Source organism: Entelurus aequoreus, linkage group LG24 (assembly GCF_033978785.1).
Source record: "Entelurus aequoreus isolate RoL-2023_Sb linkage group LG24, RoL_Eaeq_v1.1, whole genome shotgun sequence".
Taxonomy (NCBI): domain Eukaryota; kingdom Metazoa; phylum Chordata; class Actinopteri; order Syngnathiformes; family Syngnathidae; genus Entelurus; species Entelurus aequoreus.
In genome coordinates, this window is record NC_084754.1 from 14380975 (window position 1) to 14399361 (window position 18387).

The 18387-nt window shown below is 40.7% G+C and overlaps 2 protein-coding genes across 4 annotated transcripts in view; one reads left to right on the forward strand and one right to left on the reverse strand.

The window, feature by feature from the left end:
- Positions 1-2017: 2017 nt before the first annotated feature.
- ccdc77 (coiled-coil domain containing 77) lies at positions 2018-14911 on the reverse strand. 2 transcript variants are annotated; one of them, XM_062036182.1, is made up of 12 exons: positions 14791-14911; positions 11843-11878; positions 11593-11779; positions 11380-11522; positions 11192-11288; positions 7536-7629; positions 7363-7454; positions 6593-6741; positions 3404-4934; positions 2688-2813; positions 2452-2604; positions 2018-2303 (listed from the first exon to the last, which is right to left on the reverse strand). In XM_062036182.1, exons 2-12 carry the CDS (start codon positions 11869-11871, stop codon positions 2157-2159), a joined length of 2748 nt encoding a protein of 915 aa, XP_061892166.1. In that variant the 5' UTR covers positions 11872-11878; positions 14791-14911; the 3' UTR covers positions 2018-2156. The 2 variants fall into 2 exon arrangements, with proteins under 2 accessions (XP_061892166.1, XP_061892165.1); XM_062036181.1 differs by having other exon boundaries at positions 7363-7457.
- Positions 14912-15490: 579 nt separating this feature from the next.
- Positions 15491-18387, forward strand: part of ush1c (Usher syndrome 1C) — a 34288-nt gene continuing 31391 nt past the window's right edge. For both annotated transcript variants that reach the window (XM_062036184.1, XM_062036183.1), the window contains exons 1-2: positions 15491-15621; positions 17098-17165. In XM_062036184.1, coding sequence (XP_061892168.1) covers positions 15586-15621; positions 17098-17165 — 104 coding nt within the window. In that variant the 5' untranslated portion in view covers positions 15491-15585. The remainder of the gene's footprint in view (positions 15622-17097; positions 17166-18387) is intronic.

Consider the following 18387-nt stretch of genomic DNA (forward strand, 5'->3'; position numbering starts at 1 on the left):
GATTGAAAATAAACCGACTGAAATAATAATAATAACAATGAATAATTTATAAGTCTTCGTTAGCCGTTTGTGAAGTTTTGTGCTTATGCGCTACGTTCGCTCGCATCCTGTGCATCTCTTGGGGCTAAGCCCCCCCTGTCCTTAAAAGCTAGTGACGCCCCTGACATAAAATATTGCCACCTGCCATTCATGCTAATAGCATATTGACACTTAGCACATTACAGCGATTCGACTTAAAAAAAATAAAATTATAGTATTTATTTATTCATTTGATAGGGAAATTATAATACTGGTACTGAGAAAACAAACACTCTTTTTTTAATCAATTAAATATTCAAACACAGTCTTACTGTTCAAACTGTGTCCACTCGGCATCAATTGCACCAGTCTGCGGTCCCTTCCAGGGTTTCTCATTGTTCCCATTGGGTTGAGTTTGTTCTTGCTGCGTTCGACACCGTCGACCGTCTACCTTAATCACTCGTCTTGAGAACTGTGTGGGCATTAAGGGCGCCGCCCTCAACTGGTTCCGGTCGTACCTAACTGACAGGAGTTTTTGTGTAAAAGTAGACAGTTATATGTATTCCACAGCTCCTCTACCACATGGGGTCCCCCAGGGCTCAATCCCTGGCCCAATTTTATTTGCACTTTACCTTCTCCCCCTCGGTTCTGTTTTCAGGAAGTTCGGTATTACATTTCATTTTTATGCCGATGATTGCCAGATCTACTTTCCCATGGCACAAAATACCACGGTCCAACGTCTTATTGACTGCCTGCATGACATCAAAGCCTGGCTTTCAGTTAACTTCCTTAGCCTAAATGAAGACAAAACAGAAGTTATGTTGTTCGGTCCAAGTCGCTCTCCCTCCCCCAACGTGGACCTCGGCACTCTGACCTCGTATCTCAGTGACTGTGTTACAAATCTGGGGTTAAAGTTCGACTCAGATTTCAAGTTTGAAAAACAAATCAGCAGCGTTGTACAAAAAAGCTTTTATCAACTACGCCAAATAGCGGAAGTGAAGCCGTTTCTGTCAGGACATGATCTTGAGAATTTAATCCACGCCTTTATCTCGACTCGTCTTGACTACTGCAATGCCCTGTACGTAGGCATTAGCCAGGCCTCCCTCACCCGCCTGCAGCTTGTCTGCTAACACGGACCCGCAGGCGTGAGCACATCACCCCTTCACTGGCTCCCTGTGCGTTACCGAATACATTTTAAACTCCTACTATTTGTTTTTAAATGTCTAAACAACCTCGCTCCAACTTATCTCTCCGACCTCCTTCAGCCTTACCTCCCCCGATCCCTACGATCAGACGATCAGCTGCTATTGACGGTCCCTGACACAAGGCTGAAGCTTAGAGGTGACAGAGCTTTCGCCGCTGCTGCTCCCACGCTCTGGAACAACTTACCTCTGAGTGTTAGACAGGCCTCCTCTCTTCCTGTTTTTAAAACACTCTTAAAAACATACTTTTATTCCATGGCTTTTAACACTGAGTGATCTCCATCCTGCTGTGGCGTCCCACAATGCACCTGCTGTGAACCTGTTTTTTATGTTTTATTTATTTATCGTGCTCTGTTTGTGTTGTGTTGTGCTTGCTCGTTTCTCTTGTGTTATCTTTTAACCTGCCCATTGTACAGCACTTTGGCTACCCCTGTGGTAAATTTTAAATGTGCTTTATAAATAAAGTTGATTTGATTTGCCCTGATGTGGGATCAGAGTTGTGATTTGTGCAGCCCTTTGAGACATTTTGTGATTATGGGCTATATAAATAAACTTTGGTTGATTATGTTACAGTGGCCAAAAATATTAAATATACTTGTTAAATAAAACCTCTGTCTTGTTTTTAATTAATATTTGGGCCTACTATGCTACTTTATTTTAATGTTGGTCATTATAGTGATACTTGGAGAGCAAAGTGTTTTCTGAGTTGGTACTTGGTGAACAAAGTTTGAGAACCACTGCTCTACACGAATATAATCAAAGTGTCAGACCATACAAGTCAGTTTTCTTACCTTAAAAATACATTTATTAGCACAAAAGTATTGCATATAGTACTAATAAAACAATAGTACAACTATACTGTAAAGTTGATTGGAGTAAAGCTCACAAAGCTTATTCAAGGCATCTGTGTAACAAAAAGCATTGTTGATCTATTCCTCAGCAAAATCGCAGTTCATTTTCCAGTCCATAAATCTTTGCCTTTAACACCGTCAGCCCATTCTGGACCTTCTTTGTCCTGTTGTTGCTCTCCCGGACCTCTTGGAGAATAGCTAGGTCCTGGTTAGGCCCAATATTATGGGTTACCTGAGGAATAGACATAGAAAACACGTTTAAAAATTAATTTTACATATACAGTGGGGCAAAAAAGTATTTAGTCAGCCACCCATTGATTGTCAATGGGTGGCTGACTAAATACTTTTTTGCCCCACTGTATGTGTTGTGACAGTGTTACCTGTAAAAGCTGTTTTTCTACATCCTTCAGTTTATGTCTGAGTTGCTTCAGGTCTGTTTTGAAGCCCTCCACCTCCAGGTTCCTCCTCTTCTCCAGTGCCTCATAACGCTGAGTCATGGCCTGGAGACGCTTAGCCGTTTTACTGACACGCTCCTGTGCGCATCAAACATTAATAACTAAAAAGTAGTAAGTCACCCGGAAATAATAATTAGTACGAGTCAAAAAAGTGAGAGTACCTTATATATTTCCCTGCCTGCGTCCCCCTGCTCCCTGGCTTGGGCCAGTTCCGTTTCCAAGGCGATGCACTGTTCTCTGTACATCTCTGCCATACGTTGGGCTTCCTTGAAATGATCTTGCCCGGACTGAAAAGATCAAATGAGTCTCATTTAGGGATGTAACAATATGAACATTTCATATCACAGTTATTGTTATTATCACGGTATTGTTGAATGTGTTCAAAAAGTACAGTACAGAAAAAACGGCAGTTGGGTGCATCACTTCCAGTTTATGTGACGTCATCTGAGCCCACTTCCTGTTGTCATTATTCCTTCCAGTATAAATCAATCACTCAGTGCACAACCTGGAGGTTCAATGTGCACAATTGTATAGCTTAGTTGTTCAGACAGCAATGTGTTTGTACAAGTTTATATTGGAGTATGTCTTTCTTAATGGGGAACGACACTAATGTCTTGTATTCATGTCAGCACTTAAGCTAGCGCTAGCTTGATTAGCCAGTAAATGAGCACAGTCACGGGTCTGTGAGTTTATAAGTGTTATCAATCACGGCAATAATTTTAATTAAACAAGTGATGTGGGGAGTTTTACCGCGGTTTACCATTACATCGATTATCGTTACAACCCTACCACTCGAGCTCAAAATTAAGACTTTGATTTTTACAGTAGCCTATGTAAAATACCGGTACATGTTTTTGCTTTATAAAGACATATGTACCTTGATCTCTTCCTTATGTCTCTGACTTAAGTCAGGCTGAGGCTGCATGTGGAACCGAGTGGAACTGATCCCAGTAGAAGTAGGAGCCCGACTCGAGCTGATCCTGGTAGTAGTAGTAGCAGCAACACGACTTTGGCTGACCCCGGTAGTGGCAGAAGTAAGAGGAGCAGCCACCGCATCACCTTGACTGGGGCTGACCCCGATAGGAGCAGCATTCCAAAGTTGGGTGACTCGGGTAGGACCTGTAGCACCTCGACTGGGGTTGACACCGGTAGAACCTGCAGCTCCACGACTGGGGTTGACACCGGTAGGACCTGTAGCACCACGACTGGGGTTGACACCGCTAGGACCTGCAGCACCACGACTGGGGTTGACACCGCTAGGACCTGCAGCACCACGACTGGGGTTGACACCGCTAGGGCCTGCAGCACCTAGACTGGGGTTGACACCGCTAGGACCTGCAGCGCCACGACTGGGGTTGAAACCACTAGGACCTGCAGCAACACGACTGGGGTTGACACCGCTAGGACCTGCAGCAACACGACTGGGGTTGACACCGCTAGGACCTGCAGCAACACGACTGGGGTTGACACCGCTAGGACCTGCAGCAACACGACTGGGGTTGACACCGCTAGGATCTGCAGCACCTAGACTGGGGTTGACACCGCTAGGACCTGCAGCAACATGACTGGGGTTGACACCGCTAGGATCTGCAGCACCTAGACTGGGGTTGACACCGCTAGGACCTGCAGCAACATGACTGGGGTTGACACCGCTAGGACCTGCAGCACCACGACTGGGGTTGACACCACTAGGGCCTGCAGCACCACGACTGGGGTTGACACCACTAGGGCCTGCAGCACCTAGACTGGGGTTGACACCGCTAGGACCTGCAGCAACACGACTGGGGTTGACACTGCTAGGACCTGCAGCATCACGACTGGGGTTTACCCCGGTAGGACCCGCAGTCCAACTTGGGGTGACCCCGGTAGGACCTGCAGTCCAACTTTGGGTGACTCCGGTAGAACCTGCAGGCCAACTTGGGGTGACCCCGGTGGGATCTGCAGGCCAACTTGGGGTGACCCCGGTAGGACCTGCAGTCCAACTTTGGGTGACTCCGGTAGGACCTGCAGGCCAACTTGGGGTGACCCCGGTGGGATCTGCAGGCCAACTTGGGGTGACCCCGGTAGGACCTGCAGTCCAACTTTGGGTGACGCCGATAGGAGCTGCAGTCCAACTTGAGGTGCCCCTGGCAGGAGCAGCAGTCCAACTTGGGATGACCCCGTTAGAAGTAGCAGCAGTACCAAAATGGGTCAGGCTGACCTGAGTCGGGCTCCTTCTGGTTGGCTGATGGTGCTCAGCTTCAAAATCACCAAATCCGGCTTTCCTTAAACGCTCGTGACACGCGTCCAGCTCCCCGAAGAGATGGTCCTTCTCCGCCATCCATATCTTCTCCTGAGCCCTTGTGTCAAATTTGAGCTGTAGAAAATCTTTGGTGCTTTCGTACAGTAGGTTCTGTGTTTGCTGGAGCCTGTGGGAACAAACAAACAACACTACCACATTAAATCAGCTGGAGGTCAAACATAAACAGTGTTTCTTACAGGACTGCAAAGTGTTAATCGTTCATTTGCATAATTGGCCATGAGATAAATGGATATTAACTTGATTAATCCCTTGGGAAGGTTCCACCAGGGAAATTTAAATTCCAGCAGCAGGTACCACCAACAATACAAGACAAAAACACTCAGAGAAAGATACATAGAAATATAATATAATAAAATAGAGTAACACACAAGTTACATAAAGTGTACATTACATTACATGTCATTTTCTAAATGTTGTACAAGCTCTGGGTGATTATATGATAATGATACATTTCAGCTCGATCATAGTGATCAGCTGTGAATATATTAACTTGATCAAACATGGCGGAACTGTGCCTGACAACAGCCAATCAGAGTCAACCTCGTCCCGCTCCAATTCTGGTTAATTAAGAAGTAAACAGAATCATAAATATGTACAGAATGACAACTCTTGGAGATAAACGCACAGAATAGGGCAGCAAAATAAATGTTAGCCGTAACTTCGAGTTATCGAGGACCGTACGATTTCCGCGTTAACGGAATCGGGCAATAAAAACGGAATATCCTATTAAACACTGAATGTCACGGAAATTGACATAATGTAACTGAAATGCCGTCCTCATGGGGAAAAGAAACATTTCTCTAGGGAAATCACATTTATGAGGACCATGCGCTTTATAAACATGAGCCACTGTTGCTTCACTGTGACACATATGCCTCGTACCTGAAGACGGGAAGAAAGGTATAATTGTGAAACTACCAAAGAATGGAGATCTCAGCCACTGTGGAAACTGGAGAGGGATCACACTGCTCTTACTCCAAGGGAAGTACTTCGCTCGGTGCTACTGCGAAGACTTAAAACAACGCTAGATGAGATAAGCGGAAGAAGATGGATGGATGGATAGATGAGAGGCTCCGAGATGAACTAACGGAGTTCCGCCCTCGATCCTATGGCAACCAAATCTTTGTGCTTCGAAATGCAGTAGAACAATGCCTTGAATTCCACACAGCATTTTCAATAAACTATGTAGACTTTGAAAAAACCTTGGACAGCATACATATAGACACCCTGTGGAGAACACTAAAAACATTCGGCATCCCAAATATTTTTATGGATATCTTCAAAAATCTCTATGAGGGATCCAGATGCTGTGTAAAAGATTAATCAGGAAACACAGACTTCTTCAATATCATCAAATGCTGCCTTCTATTGCCACTATTGTTGATCACTACCATAGATTATGTTATGAAAAAGGCAATGGACCGACCACAATTTGGTAAACAATGGGGAATAGGAAGACGCCTTACAGACCTGGACTTTGCCGACAACATAGCACTGTTGGCAGAATCAGGACCAACCCTTCAAGAAATGACATCCAATCTTGAGCGAAATGCAGCAATGGTTACCGGTAGTCTAAAGATCAGCTGCCGAAAGACAAAGACCATGGATATTGGAGACCAACAGCCAACTGACCAGCTAACAATAAATGGAGAGCTGTTGGAAAACGTCTCAAAATTCACATAACTTGGAAGTATATTTACATCGCATAGTGATACATGTGTTTGAATTTGGAAACAAGTAAACAGGTTTCATAAAAAGTCCTACTTGTTTGTCAAACCGGCAATGCGCTGCTCATCCCTCTGCCTTTCAGCCTGGACCTCTTCACCTTTAATCTGTCGGTCATCCTGGAGTGACTGGACCTGCTCTTTGGTTAGTCGGGTTAGTTCCTCTAGTTGAGCCTGGAGAGCCTCCACCTGGAAATTGGACCAAAATAACAGAGTGAATGCATTATGATTAAAGAGCCCCTCTATTGCTGACATTTGCTCTCATTTCTTAGTTGTGGACCAAAAAAACGATGTCGTCAGGTAAACCCCCCCAACCCCCCCCAAAAATAGACACAGTGGTAATTTAGGTTCTGTAAGAAGTTTCAGCACATTTTGGAATGCATGCTTTTAGCTCCAAAATGTGGGTGGGCCTGCATCGGCCTGCTAACATTACCTACAGAAGACTGGAGGCAATTTTATATTGCCCAGAATGTGTTTTAATAGTATCTTCATCCCCAATCATGTTATTTCCGCTCAGAATTTGAAGGATTATGTCTGCCAGATACATTGTTGCAGGTTGTAGCAATACAACTAAAGAAGGAGTCAGCCTGCATACATTTCCAAATTAATCCTAACAGTTATCCACTGATAATCAAAATGTTTTGATATTATAGAAAATGACTGCCAGATTCATTTTCAGGAGCTAACAATACATAGAAAACTTGTAAGTGAAATTTCGCTCATCTGGACTCTATGGGTCCTGAGACAATAAGAGATAGATAAATAAAAATCACAAAAATAAAAGTCAAACCAATCACTTGTTGCTCTTACCTGAAGCATCAACGTTTGGTTCTCATTCTTATATTTTTCCAAAGTATCGCAAGCACCTGGATCAGCAAATTTTGCTCTCTTAAACCTCATCTCTGCTAAGAAACACAATTGCAACAACATAACAAAATGTTCTTATTATGATATATTATGAAGAAATGCCTTTTTTTTTTTACCTCTCGCTTTACCGGTCACAGCAGGTCTCAACTTTGTTGGCCTGAGATTAAGATTCTCCTCCGTCGACTCAAGGTGCTTCTGTTTGACAGTGACCTGAGGCATCACATTCAACAGAATTAGTTTTCCTAACAAATAGTGGAAAATGATTGACAGGTTGGTTAGTCCATCTGCGCAGTCTAATGAGATCCAACCGAAGTCTCAAAGGGACGTCAACTGGAACGGCTGGCCAAGAAAACAGGTCTCACTGTTCATTCGGAAATGTACAAGCAACATCGAAAGCAATACTAAGACACCATCAACACCACCTGCTCCTCCTACTACTCAGGACTTACCGATAACTCTGGCAATGGCAACCCAAGAATGCTATTTTCAACCATCAGCAGACTCCTCAAACCCATGACCACCATCTCCCCCTACTTCATTGTTGATAAGTGCAGACATTTTCTATCCTTTTTTAATGGTAAAATCAGCAGAATCCATGACCAGGTGGTATGTGCAGAACTCTGCTGCCCGCCTTCTCACATCACGCCAGTCCACCTTGTCCTTCACTGACTACCAATCCGTTACCGAATCAACTAAAAAATTCTACTCACCACTTACAAGGCCCTCAACAACCTAGCTCCCCTTAACATCTTCGACCTCCTCCACCACTATGTGCCCTCCCGACCCCTCAGTTCTCGTCCTGCAAATCCCCAAAATAGGGCTTTTTCGGTTGCTGCCCCCTCCTTTTGTAACCCCCACTCTTTCCTCTTTTAAAACTGCCCTCAAAACCCATTTTTTTCCAGACTTGCCCTCCACAGCTAAATTCCCGCTGAGCCCCCCGATTCTCACTGTTTTTACTTTTTCTTAAACTGTCGGGCCAAGGCCTGTTTTATTTCAGTATGGGTGTGTTTATTAAATTATTAAGTAGTCTGCCTTAGCAATTGTTACCTACTCAATTTTAGAGGTGTTGTGGAGTTAGTTTTTTTTTTTTTACCCAAGATGGAACTGCTGTATTGGCTGCCGGTTGTAGGAGCTCCGTGGTCTTGTGTATCCTCTTTATGTGTTCTTAAAGTTTCCCTCCTGTTTTCATCCATTTTTTGCCGTTTGGTTTGGGCCCAATCGGAACTGCGTAACAAGGGGTGGTACTTTTTGGTGTTTTTTTGGTGAACTTTTGGATCTGTCTGGGGATAGCCTTTTGGCCATGGCCATGTTTGCACCAGAGGCCAGGTGCTGGCTCTTTTCCCCACAGGAGTCTGCGCAGAGTGACTAGAGGAGAAGCTGAAGAAGAGACAGGGCTGCGGAGCTAGCGTTGAACATTAGGATAGACCAGCTTCATAGAACCCTGGCTGAAATGAACATGTATCGGACACTTCGGTCTCCTTGGATGGATTCTTGCTCATCTGTGCTAGGGCTGTGCGTTATGGCAAAAAAAACGATCACAATTAATTTTTTCATATCATCCGATCTCGATTATTATCACTATTCTTTGTTTTTCATTAAAGTCCTGTTGCATCCTTACTACTGCAGTATCTTGTAACAGAGATTTCCGCCATGTTTGATTGAGGTAATATATGTCAACAGCTGACAACAGTCATTTTGTTCATATATACCTGTATGATTGTGTTTATGACCGGTGCAACGGTACAGGTAACACACGCTAGGGTCCGTAACTGGTTTTAGGGTTACAGTTTCGCTTCTTTTTCGGTACGTTTAGTGGGGGTAAAGAAATCAACTTTTTTCCTCTCAAAGTTCTTTTGTCATTTTGCTTGTCATCACAAACTTCATTCTGCAGTACACAAAGTATCAGTAATGCACTGAATACTACAATACTTTTATTTCAAGGTAAACAAAACAACAACACTTAAAAACTTAAAATCATTTGTGTTCTTTGATTACTTGTATACATCAATGGTACTAACCAGTGCTTTGGCAAACGGTGACCCAGATTGTTGAGTTGTACTGTAGCTTATATTTAATGAAAGTACATTAAAGTGCAGTTTGAAGTTGAGGTACTGTAAAATAATGTGTTCCAACACATAAAACAAGTTGAATGATTATTTTAGGAACAACATGTTTTTATCCACAAACTCAATAACTGATTTGAACAAAAAGTGTCTGAAGGTTTTTCTGTACATGTTATATCAGAAGAGTTGAATCAGAGCAAACACAAGAGTCTGATTCAAAAATATTTAGATATAAAAATATATATTTCTGATTACCTTGGTAGGTTTGTTTATTCCATCAGTCAAAACCAATACAGGAGTTCACATTATGTGCCTGTGTGCAAGTCCATACGCGGATATCCGCGCACAAAGTGAGCTGCAGCAGTCAGTGAGACTAAAGTCTGTCACTAAAGTTGCTGCTCCTTCTCAATTTGTTTAACTTCTATGCTAGTGTTGGCCACTTTTCTTGAATTTATTCTTCTGGGTTACACTTCTGTGTGGCACAGTTGGTAGAGCGGCCGTGCCAGCAACATGATGGTTCCAGGTTTGATTCCAGCTTCCGCCATAAGACACTTCACTCTTGCTCCCAGGTTTAAATGTAGCTTAAATGTAGATAATGGGTTTCACCATGTAAAGCGTTTTGAGTTTTGAGAGAAAAAAGCGCTACATAAAAATTATTCACTGTACTTCACTTCCAGCAGTGTAAGGGGGAAAAAGCAGAACGCTGATTGGACTTTAATTAAATCATGAGTAACCTGACTTTTGCAACGGGGAATAGGGATGAAAAAAACGTTCACACAAATACACACACATTCATAGACACAAACAGGACCACGATCAATAAAGGCAGATAGTTCCGTGCAGGATTATACTGAGCACTCTTGCATCACTACTGCAGTATCTTCTAACAGACATTTCTGCCATGTTTAATCAAGTTAACATATGCTAAAACTGATCAAGGGGATCGAACTAAAATTAATCACGATCATATAATCGCCTAGCCCTAATCCGCGCGGACCGGACATTGGCCGACAGCTACTGGGCAGCCTTGGACGGAGTCGGCTCACTTTGTTGCTTTGTTGGGTCTGTTCCTGTCTCTGGCCGTGGTGCCCCCCCATCCCAGCAGACGATGGCGTGGAGCACTGCAGAAGCCACCGCGGTGTACAATATGTGGGTGTTGAAATTGTGTTTTTGTTTTGTGTCTGTCTATGCATGGTGCAATCGTATGTGCACAGTATGTATTATTTATTGCTAATGTTTTGATTTTTTGTTGTTTTACTTTTGAAGCAGTATGTAAAACGGCCCCGCTGAAGTGGCAGCTGGTGGTATCAGCTTCAAACTCTTTTAATGTCTTATATATCTTTAAATGTTTCCCTCTTTGTTTTCATGTTTTTTTCACTTTATTTTTGTGGACTTTTTGAATCTGCACTGCAACCACATAATTTCCCCATTGGGGGATGAATAACGTCTATCCTATCCTGTATGTGTCATGTAGTTGTAGTTTGCACAACAATACCATGAGATGAGTCACCCCTCTTGCATACAGTAACCATGATATGCAATACCAATAACGCAAACTATTACCACCACAACAGACATATAGTTAAAGTAGCCCTCCCTAAAGTGTCAAATCAAAACTGAGCAGTTATTTTGGACCAAAGTCATACATTCGATAATTATTTTTTTTTTACAAGTCTACGTAATGATGTGACCGCCACGTGCAACTCTACCTTATGAGGAGGCTCCCGTAGGAAGTATGTGATCTCTCCATCATCATGATCCACCAGTGAAAGAAGGTGTTGGATTTTTTTCCTGTCCTCCAGCTCTCTGGAATAATAAATACATATAGACATCATCTAAAAACTAATGGTAACTCTACGTATGGACAGTAACGTTTGTGGCACTGCTGCTTCTAAACCTGATCTTTAGTCGGTCGTTTTCTGCATGAAGCCTCAGAGACTGTTCTCTTTCTTGGTAAAGGTACACCTGCATGTCACTCAGAGCATTCTGCAGCTCTGCAATCTCTCCTTCACGTTGCCGCACTTCACCCTCTAGCTTGTGCTGCGAGCAGATATGCAAGTGAGAGAGATCGGTTTAACTTGGCAGTACATCGCCATGGCTCGCACCTCACCTGGTTCTCAATGATGCTCTTGTACTTCTCCAACATCTGAAGCAGCTGCTCCTGTTCGCCGTCAAACTGGGAAATCTTATCCCTGTAGAACTCTAAAAGTTCCCTGGAGGGACGAAGGTACCCCAGGCGTTCATTGACGGGGGGAATTAGAGGTTCCATTTCCGTACCAGGAGAATGCAGACTGGCTCTGCAGGTAAAGAATAGTCAGTCCGTTTATGCAAAACAATACTTAATGTCTAACAAATGATACCTGTGTGCCTTTTTTTTGGGTGACCCCATCTCGAAGCTGAAATAAATAAAAAATGACAACACAAGAATCAGCTTATTTTATGACACATCTCACAACAAACACTGATAAACATTGCAAATTGAGCCATTCGTGAAAAAGGTAAATATTGAATTTGAACACGGGATCTTCACGTGCAGGGCACAGTATAATTCACAAGCACAGAAATATTTTCATTAGTGCCGTGAAATGCTTATTATTGATTATATTTTTTCAATCAGATTAATCACACTTTTGAATTATGATTAATCACAAATAATTGCGGTTAATAACTTGCGAGCATTATTAATTTGAAAAAAAAAAACCCATAGTTTGACACAAATGTAATTTTATTGTCAGCATGTTGTTCATTTTTAAAAATAGTTTCATTGTATTACTGTAATGCCCTTAGAGACACTTGTGATTAATGGCTATATAAATAAACTTTGAGTGCATTTGTTTTCTCAAAACTTGGTAAAAGTTTTGTCTAAAGTCCCAACTGGGTGTATTTTGACCATAACCTTTTCCATACACCTCTAAAGGGGACCTATGATGATTTCTGTCTTTTCTGACCTATAAATGTTGTTACAATGTTAGAATCTTGTCAAAGTGGCCAAAGTGTCAAAACATATATAGGTACATGTGTGAGCTGCTTGCACGCAGTTTTGGATGCCTATGACCGCTGTGTTTTGCAATCTTTTTTTAAACAATGTGACGTCACAGAGATGTGGATGTACTTATTTAGGCATTTAGTATACGTTTTTTGTCTGAGGGGGTAGGAGCTCTTCCATCAATGCTTCAGGCTTTGAGAATGTTATGGCTGCTGCTTGCAGCCTCCCATGTTATTCCTTCTTCTTGTCTAATGCCCTCCCACCTGCACTGATGTCTATGTAATAAATACATCTATCTGTATTTGTATTTTGTCAAGATTGACACACGCTTGTGCGTAACTGCTAAACTTGACGGATGGCAACATTACGACTTGGTTTGAGGAAACACACACACACATGCACAAAAAGGGATAAAATATTATCATCATCTAATCTTGATGTGCGCATAACAACACCATAGTGTGACATGCAGAGACATAAATGCTGGTAAAAGGAGATTTTTTTCAAGCCGCTCTATATTGATTTGAGTGTTGAGTTGAGTCGAGTTTGAGTTTATTTCGAACATGCAGCATGATACATCACAATTTCCAGTTTCTCTATTTAACATGTTCGAAAAGGAGTAGGAAGAAGCGGAGCTTATTTAATCCTACCCCTTTTCCTTTACACAGCAGTTGCTAAATTTTTGTTCACTTCCTGTTCTCAATTTATTCACAATATACTCCATGAGTAATAACAATACAAATAAATAAATAATAATTGGTGAAGTAAGTTATATTTCATATGGTGAGATGAGTAAGATTATCTAGAAAATGAACGGATGGATGAAATACATTCCGTATGTTTGTCATGGTTCTTCTTCTTTGTACTTTGTAAACACTTTAAGTTTGAAGAGTTTCTTGAAGTGGATCATATTAGTACATTGTTTGATTTCTTTGGTTAATCCATTCCATAATTTAATTCCACACACTGATATACTGAAAGTCTTAAGTGTTGTACGTGCGTACAAATGTTTTAAATTACATTTTCCTCTAAGATTATATATCTCCTCTTTTGTTGAGAATAATTGTTGTATATTCTTGGGTAGCAGGTTATAGTTTGCTTTGTGTATAATTTTAGCCGTTTGCAAATTCACTATGTAGTGGAATTTCAGTATTTTCGATTCAATGAATGAAAGGTTTGAATGTTGTCTATATCCGACATTATGTATTATTCTAACTGATCTTTTTTTAACACCGTTAATAAATGAAGTGTACTTCTGTAGTTATTTCCCCATATGTCTACACGGTGTGCAAGTGTACTTAATGTTGTGATCTGGTGATTCTATATAATTTTCATGAAGTTTATTTTTCACCGTGTTTGGAAAAAAAAAACTAAATGGTGACGTTCGTCTTCAAGATATATATTTAACAGTGTAAGTTTTCAAAAAGATAGCTTTGGATACTTTTTGACAAGGCGGGGCGTGGAGGGTTTCACTTGCAATCTAAAGGGAAGGCCTCAACAAACGAACATCTTGCAGACACGCAGGAACTTAGTATAAATGTTATAGGGGAGCAACATTTACACCAAAGCATACCCAATACATACAGTACACCACAAGCAAAATATATTGTGTGATTAATCTGCGTTTATACATGATTAATGCGATATTTTTGTGATGAATTACATACCATTGTTGTGTTAACTTTGACAGCCCTATTTTAAAAAACAATATTTTATGTATAAGACTATATTAAACTAAACATATTTTCTATCCATCCATCCTCTACCGCTTGTCCCTTTTGGGGTCGCTGGAGCCTATCTTAGCTGCATTCGGGCGGAAGGCGGCGTACACCCTGGACAAGCCGCCACCTTATCGCAGCATATTTTCTATAAATATGTATGTAATCAATAAATAAATAAATCATATACTGTATGTGATTTGTATTAAAAAAATTTATTGTTTCAAAATGAAAAATACAAAAAAATCCTATGGTGGAGATGTTTCTGTTGCCAAGGAGAGGGCGCCAGGAGAAGCGCGACTTTTAAAATAGAATTTCATTATTATATTTGACATTTTAAATGGCTAAAGTCTAATACATCCATCCATCCATATTTCTACCGCTTGTCCCTTTTGGGGAACTCATCGACACAGACTAGTCGTTTATATATTCCCCTTCACACGGGAATAAAGCGCACGTTCATTATGCCTAAAAAAAAGCGCACGCTCATTATCGCTACAAGAGTACTAGTGTTCAGTCGTACGTCGTGAATTAAACTACGGCGACAAAAATCATTTTGGTAGTTAAGAGGCATAATAACACATTGCTTAAACATTTTCATTACCGGATGTTGTTTAGTCTCCTTCTAGTGCTGATGGTTACGGTTGCAACGAAGATTTTTGAAACCCGGAAGCTCACGCCTCCTGTTCTTCTTCGTTATGTTCTTCGTGACGAAAATGGAGAGATGGTGTATATGTTGCCATCTCCTGGTAGACTAATTAACTGACAACAACAACACGAACAACGAAAGTTAACTGCATTGTAATAATAACAAAAGTAATAATACAAATATTAAGAGTAATGTAATAATAACAATAGTCATAATAGTAATAATACTGACTTTACCAACCATACCATATTACCCATTATATTGCTATTATTATTCAAAAAGTTCCTTTCTATTTTTATATCATGCATTTATTCATTCATTGATGTATTTATTTACCCAGTCACAATTGTTTCCATAAGTTGTTTCTAACTGCAAGGCTTTTAAAAATGTTAAATTAGCTGTTGACCCCTCGTTAAGAATTTTGTCAAGCTTTCTACTGTACGTAGTTTAAAATGTTGGTAAAATAAAACAAAAATGTATTATTATGCTCTTTTAGGCAAATACAGTCTTCATAATTTGCAAATATTTCATATAAGTGAAAGTAGAATTTAATAAATTCAATGTAGCTTTATTCAGTACCAAATCGAACACTTAACCGTACAAATCTATTTTTTTATTGTGAAATGCTTAGACGGAAGTAAAACTGTGTACTCATTGCAGCTTTACAGACCTACCTCGGTTGACTTGTGCCAAACACCATACATAGTTCATCTCACGACACCGTGTTGGCTAAAACTTGTTTTTTCTGCTATGGAGCGCAAAGTTGCTCGAGAGTTCCGCCATAAGGTAAGTCAGGAAACATCTTTGAATATTTTTATTCAGGTATTTAAAGCCAGCGTATCCTACTATACAAGTTGGCAAAGCAGGTGTTTCTTCGGCTAGGCCTGTCCGATAACCTCTTATGAAGTAAACTATATTGTCCCCTCAGAATTCCCAGCTTTTATTTTCAATATGATTCCCCAACAGTATTTAATGCATTCATTTTTTGGGTGAAAGTGTTTGTATTCAAAGAACAAGATACTTTTACACAATCCAACATGTCTGAAAAGGAGTAGGAAGAAGCAGAGTTTTAAAATGCAACCTATAGTTTGTTCACCTCCTCTGTTCAAATGTTCATACAGTATGTTACCATTTTATAACAGCGAAAGAAAGGGATAACATAGTCCATAGTAATTACTATGGACTATGTTATCCCTTTCTTTCCTGTCATGTTGAATTAGCAAATGCTGTTTTACATTCTATACGTAATATAGAAATTGTTGTTGAAAAGGTAACTCTGACAACAGCTAACAGAGGAAGGGAAGGTGATATGGTAAGGGTGTTTTCATGTCCAGAACATGTTGGGATCACCATACAACCATCTGTGCTACCCACACACACATGAACACACACAACACACACACACACACTCACACGCACACACACGTTGAGGCTCAGATACAGTATATTGTAAACCCAGCATTAAAAGTAAGTCAGAATTCAATTAGACGCTGAGCAAGGGCACAATCAGGCATTGTTCATATAGTGTATGTAGGTGCGGACTCTTGTGTTTACGTCGGTTTCAGTGTAGTCACATGGCATTTGTTATTGTTGGAATATTACAATCTAAATGTCAGACCTAGTCGAGCACATTTAACGGCATGAAGAAGAATAAGAATCCACTAACTACATATGGTACAATTCAAGAGTGGGGTGTGTCTAACCGGTGATCCATTATATTATTGCTTTATGGTGCCAAAGTCTGTTTGCTGTCACAAGGTTTATGGCAGCCATAAATATAATGTAAATGCAGTGATGGGCAACAGTTGCCATAATGAGTCTACATTAATTGATATTCAAGTCTCTGAATGAATTTGTGCTCTTTTTCGCTGTGTATGTTTGGGTTCAGAGCATGAACGTTTAACTTTGTGCTTGAGATGTAAGCTGACACTCTTGGCCATACTTCAGCCCCCTCTGTTGTCCTGTCATTATTCCATAGCCGTGGTTTGATGCGAAGGCACCAGTTGCCCGAAGAAGCATTGTCTCGCCTTAAAGCGCAGACAAACTAAAAGTGTTAGTGCAGGCTAAATCCCACGGAAGAGTTTAGATTCAGATTAGACTGAGGTGTGAAGAGGAAAAATGTGTTACATCAGTGAGTGGCCAAAGCGTTTCTTGAAAACCATCCTCCGGCAGCTCAGCCGCCATCGGGTTTGTATGACTCCTGCTTTAACGTGGCTCTCATTTTGCATTGTTTGGGTTTGAGTGTTTGTTTTTGTTATGCAGGTGGAGTTGCTGATTGAAAATGAAGCAGAAAAAGACTACCTTTATGATGTCCTTCGCTTGTATCATCAGTGAGTACCATATGTACTGTAATTGCTTACTGTGCGCTTGTATGTGTGTGAATACCTAGGTCTTTGGGAATGGCATCGGTCGATTTTCATTCAGAGCAGTGTAGTCATTGCCTTTGTAAATTGATTGAGTTTGACTTGAACAGTGACTACATACTTCACTTTCAATATATAATGTATGCAAAAACACAAGAAAAAGCGTGTATCTCATACATCTCTGCAAAGATTTCTATGTCAATGGGAATAATGAAACCAAAGCTCCTTTCCAACTATTTATCTGTTTAGTTTTCAATAGCTCAGAATGTTTCCTAAATCATGTTTAATATAATGAGTGATGATTTTTGGAGGGTTTCAGTGTTAGAGGTATGGGTTGCTGTAGGTCTACGGTAGTTTTCAATCATGGTACGGAACCCTGTGTTCCCATGGCGTAAGCCGCTTATCAGTTTCCACTGTGCCCTGACAAGCCTGGGCAGTTTTTAACAAAAGCTCTTTTTATCTTCCTCCTTCAAACAGTTAGAACATGCAATTAATTATTTAAGGAAGAGGATTTTGCACAGCAGTGTTTACTTAGGTGCTCTCCTCATTGTGTTACTTGCCTTGACTTTGACAAATATAAGTTTCAGTAAGTTTTTTTCTATCAGTATTTGAATTTGACTTTATATATTGGGGCTGTAAAAGTCTCTATTGCATCAGAATCACTTGTTTTTGATAGCAAATAATTTAGCATGATGGGAAACACCACACATACACCTGCCAATAACACCTTCATTAAATTATTTGAATGCCACATTTGATTCCCCAAAGACTTGAATCCATCTCCAAATGGGATGGCCTAATGATATTATGACTGGCTAACAATCGAAAGAAAGTTGGTTTGACACCAAAATAATTTTTAATCTCACTTAAATTGTGGTAATCAGTGAATGTCCACGGATTAATGTTAGATAAACTGTGTTCTTCAATAGCCTTCATGACACTACAATATTCAACATTTATGCTAAAATCACTTGTCTACTGCAACACAGGCCACTAAAATCCTGTTGTCAGAATGAGTGAGCACTGAAATGTGCCAGAGGAAAGAAGGTTTTATCGAGAGTCAAAGACTTCTTTAAAGTCTTGAAGTCTTTCACTCTCAGTAAAACCTTCCTTTCTGAAATGTTCTCTGGTCTTCCATTCGGTCTCTAAATATAGATTCAAATCCAACTTCTGACAATGACCTTTCTGT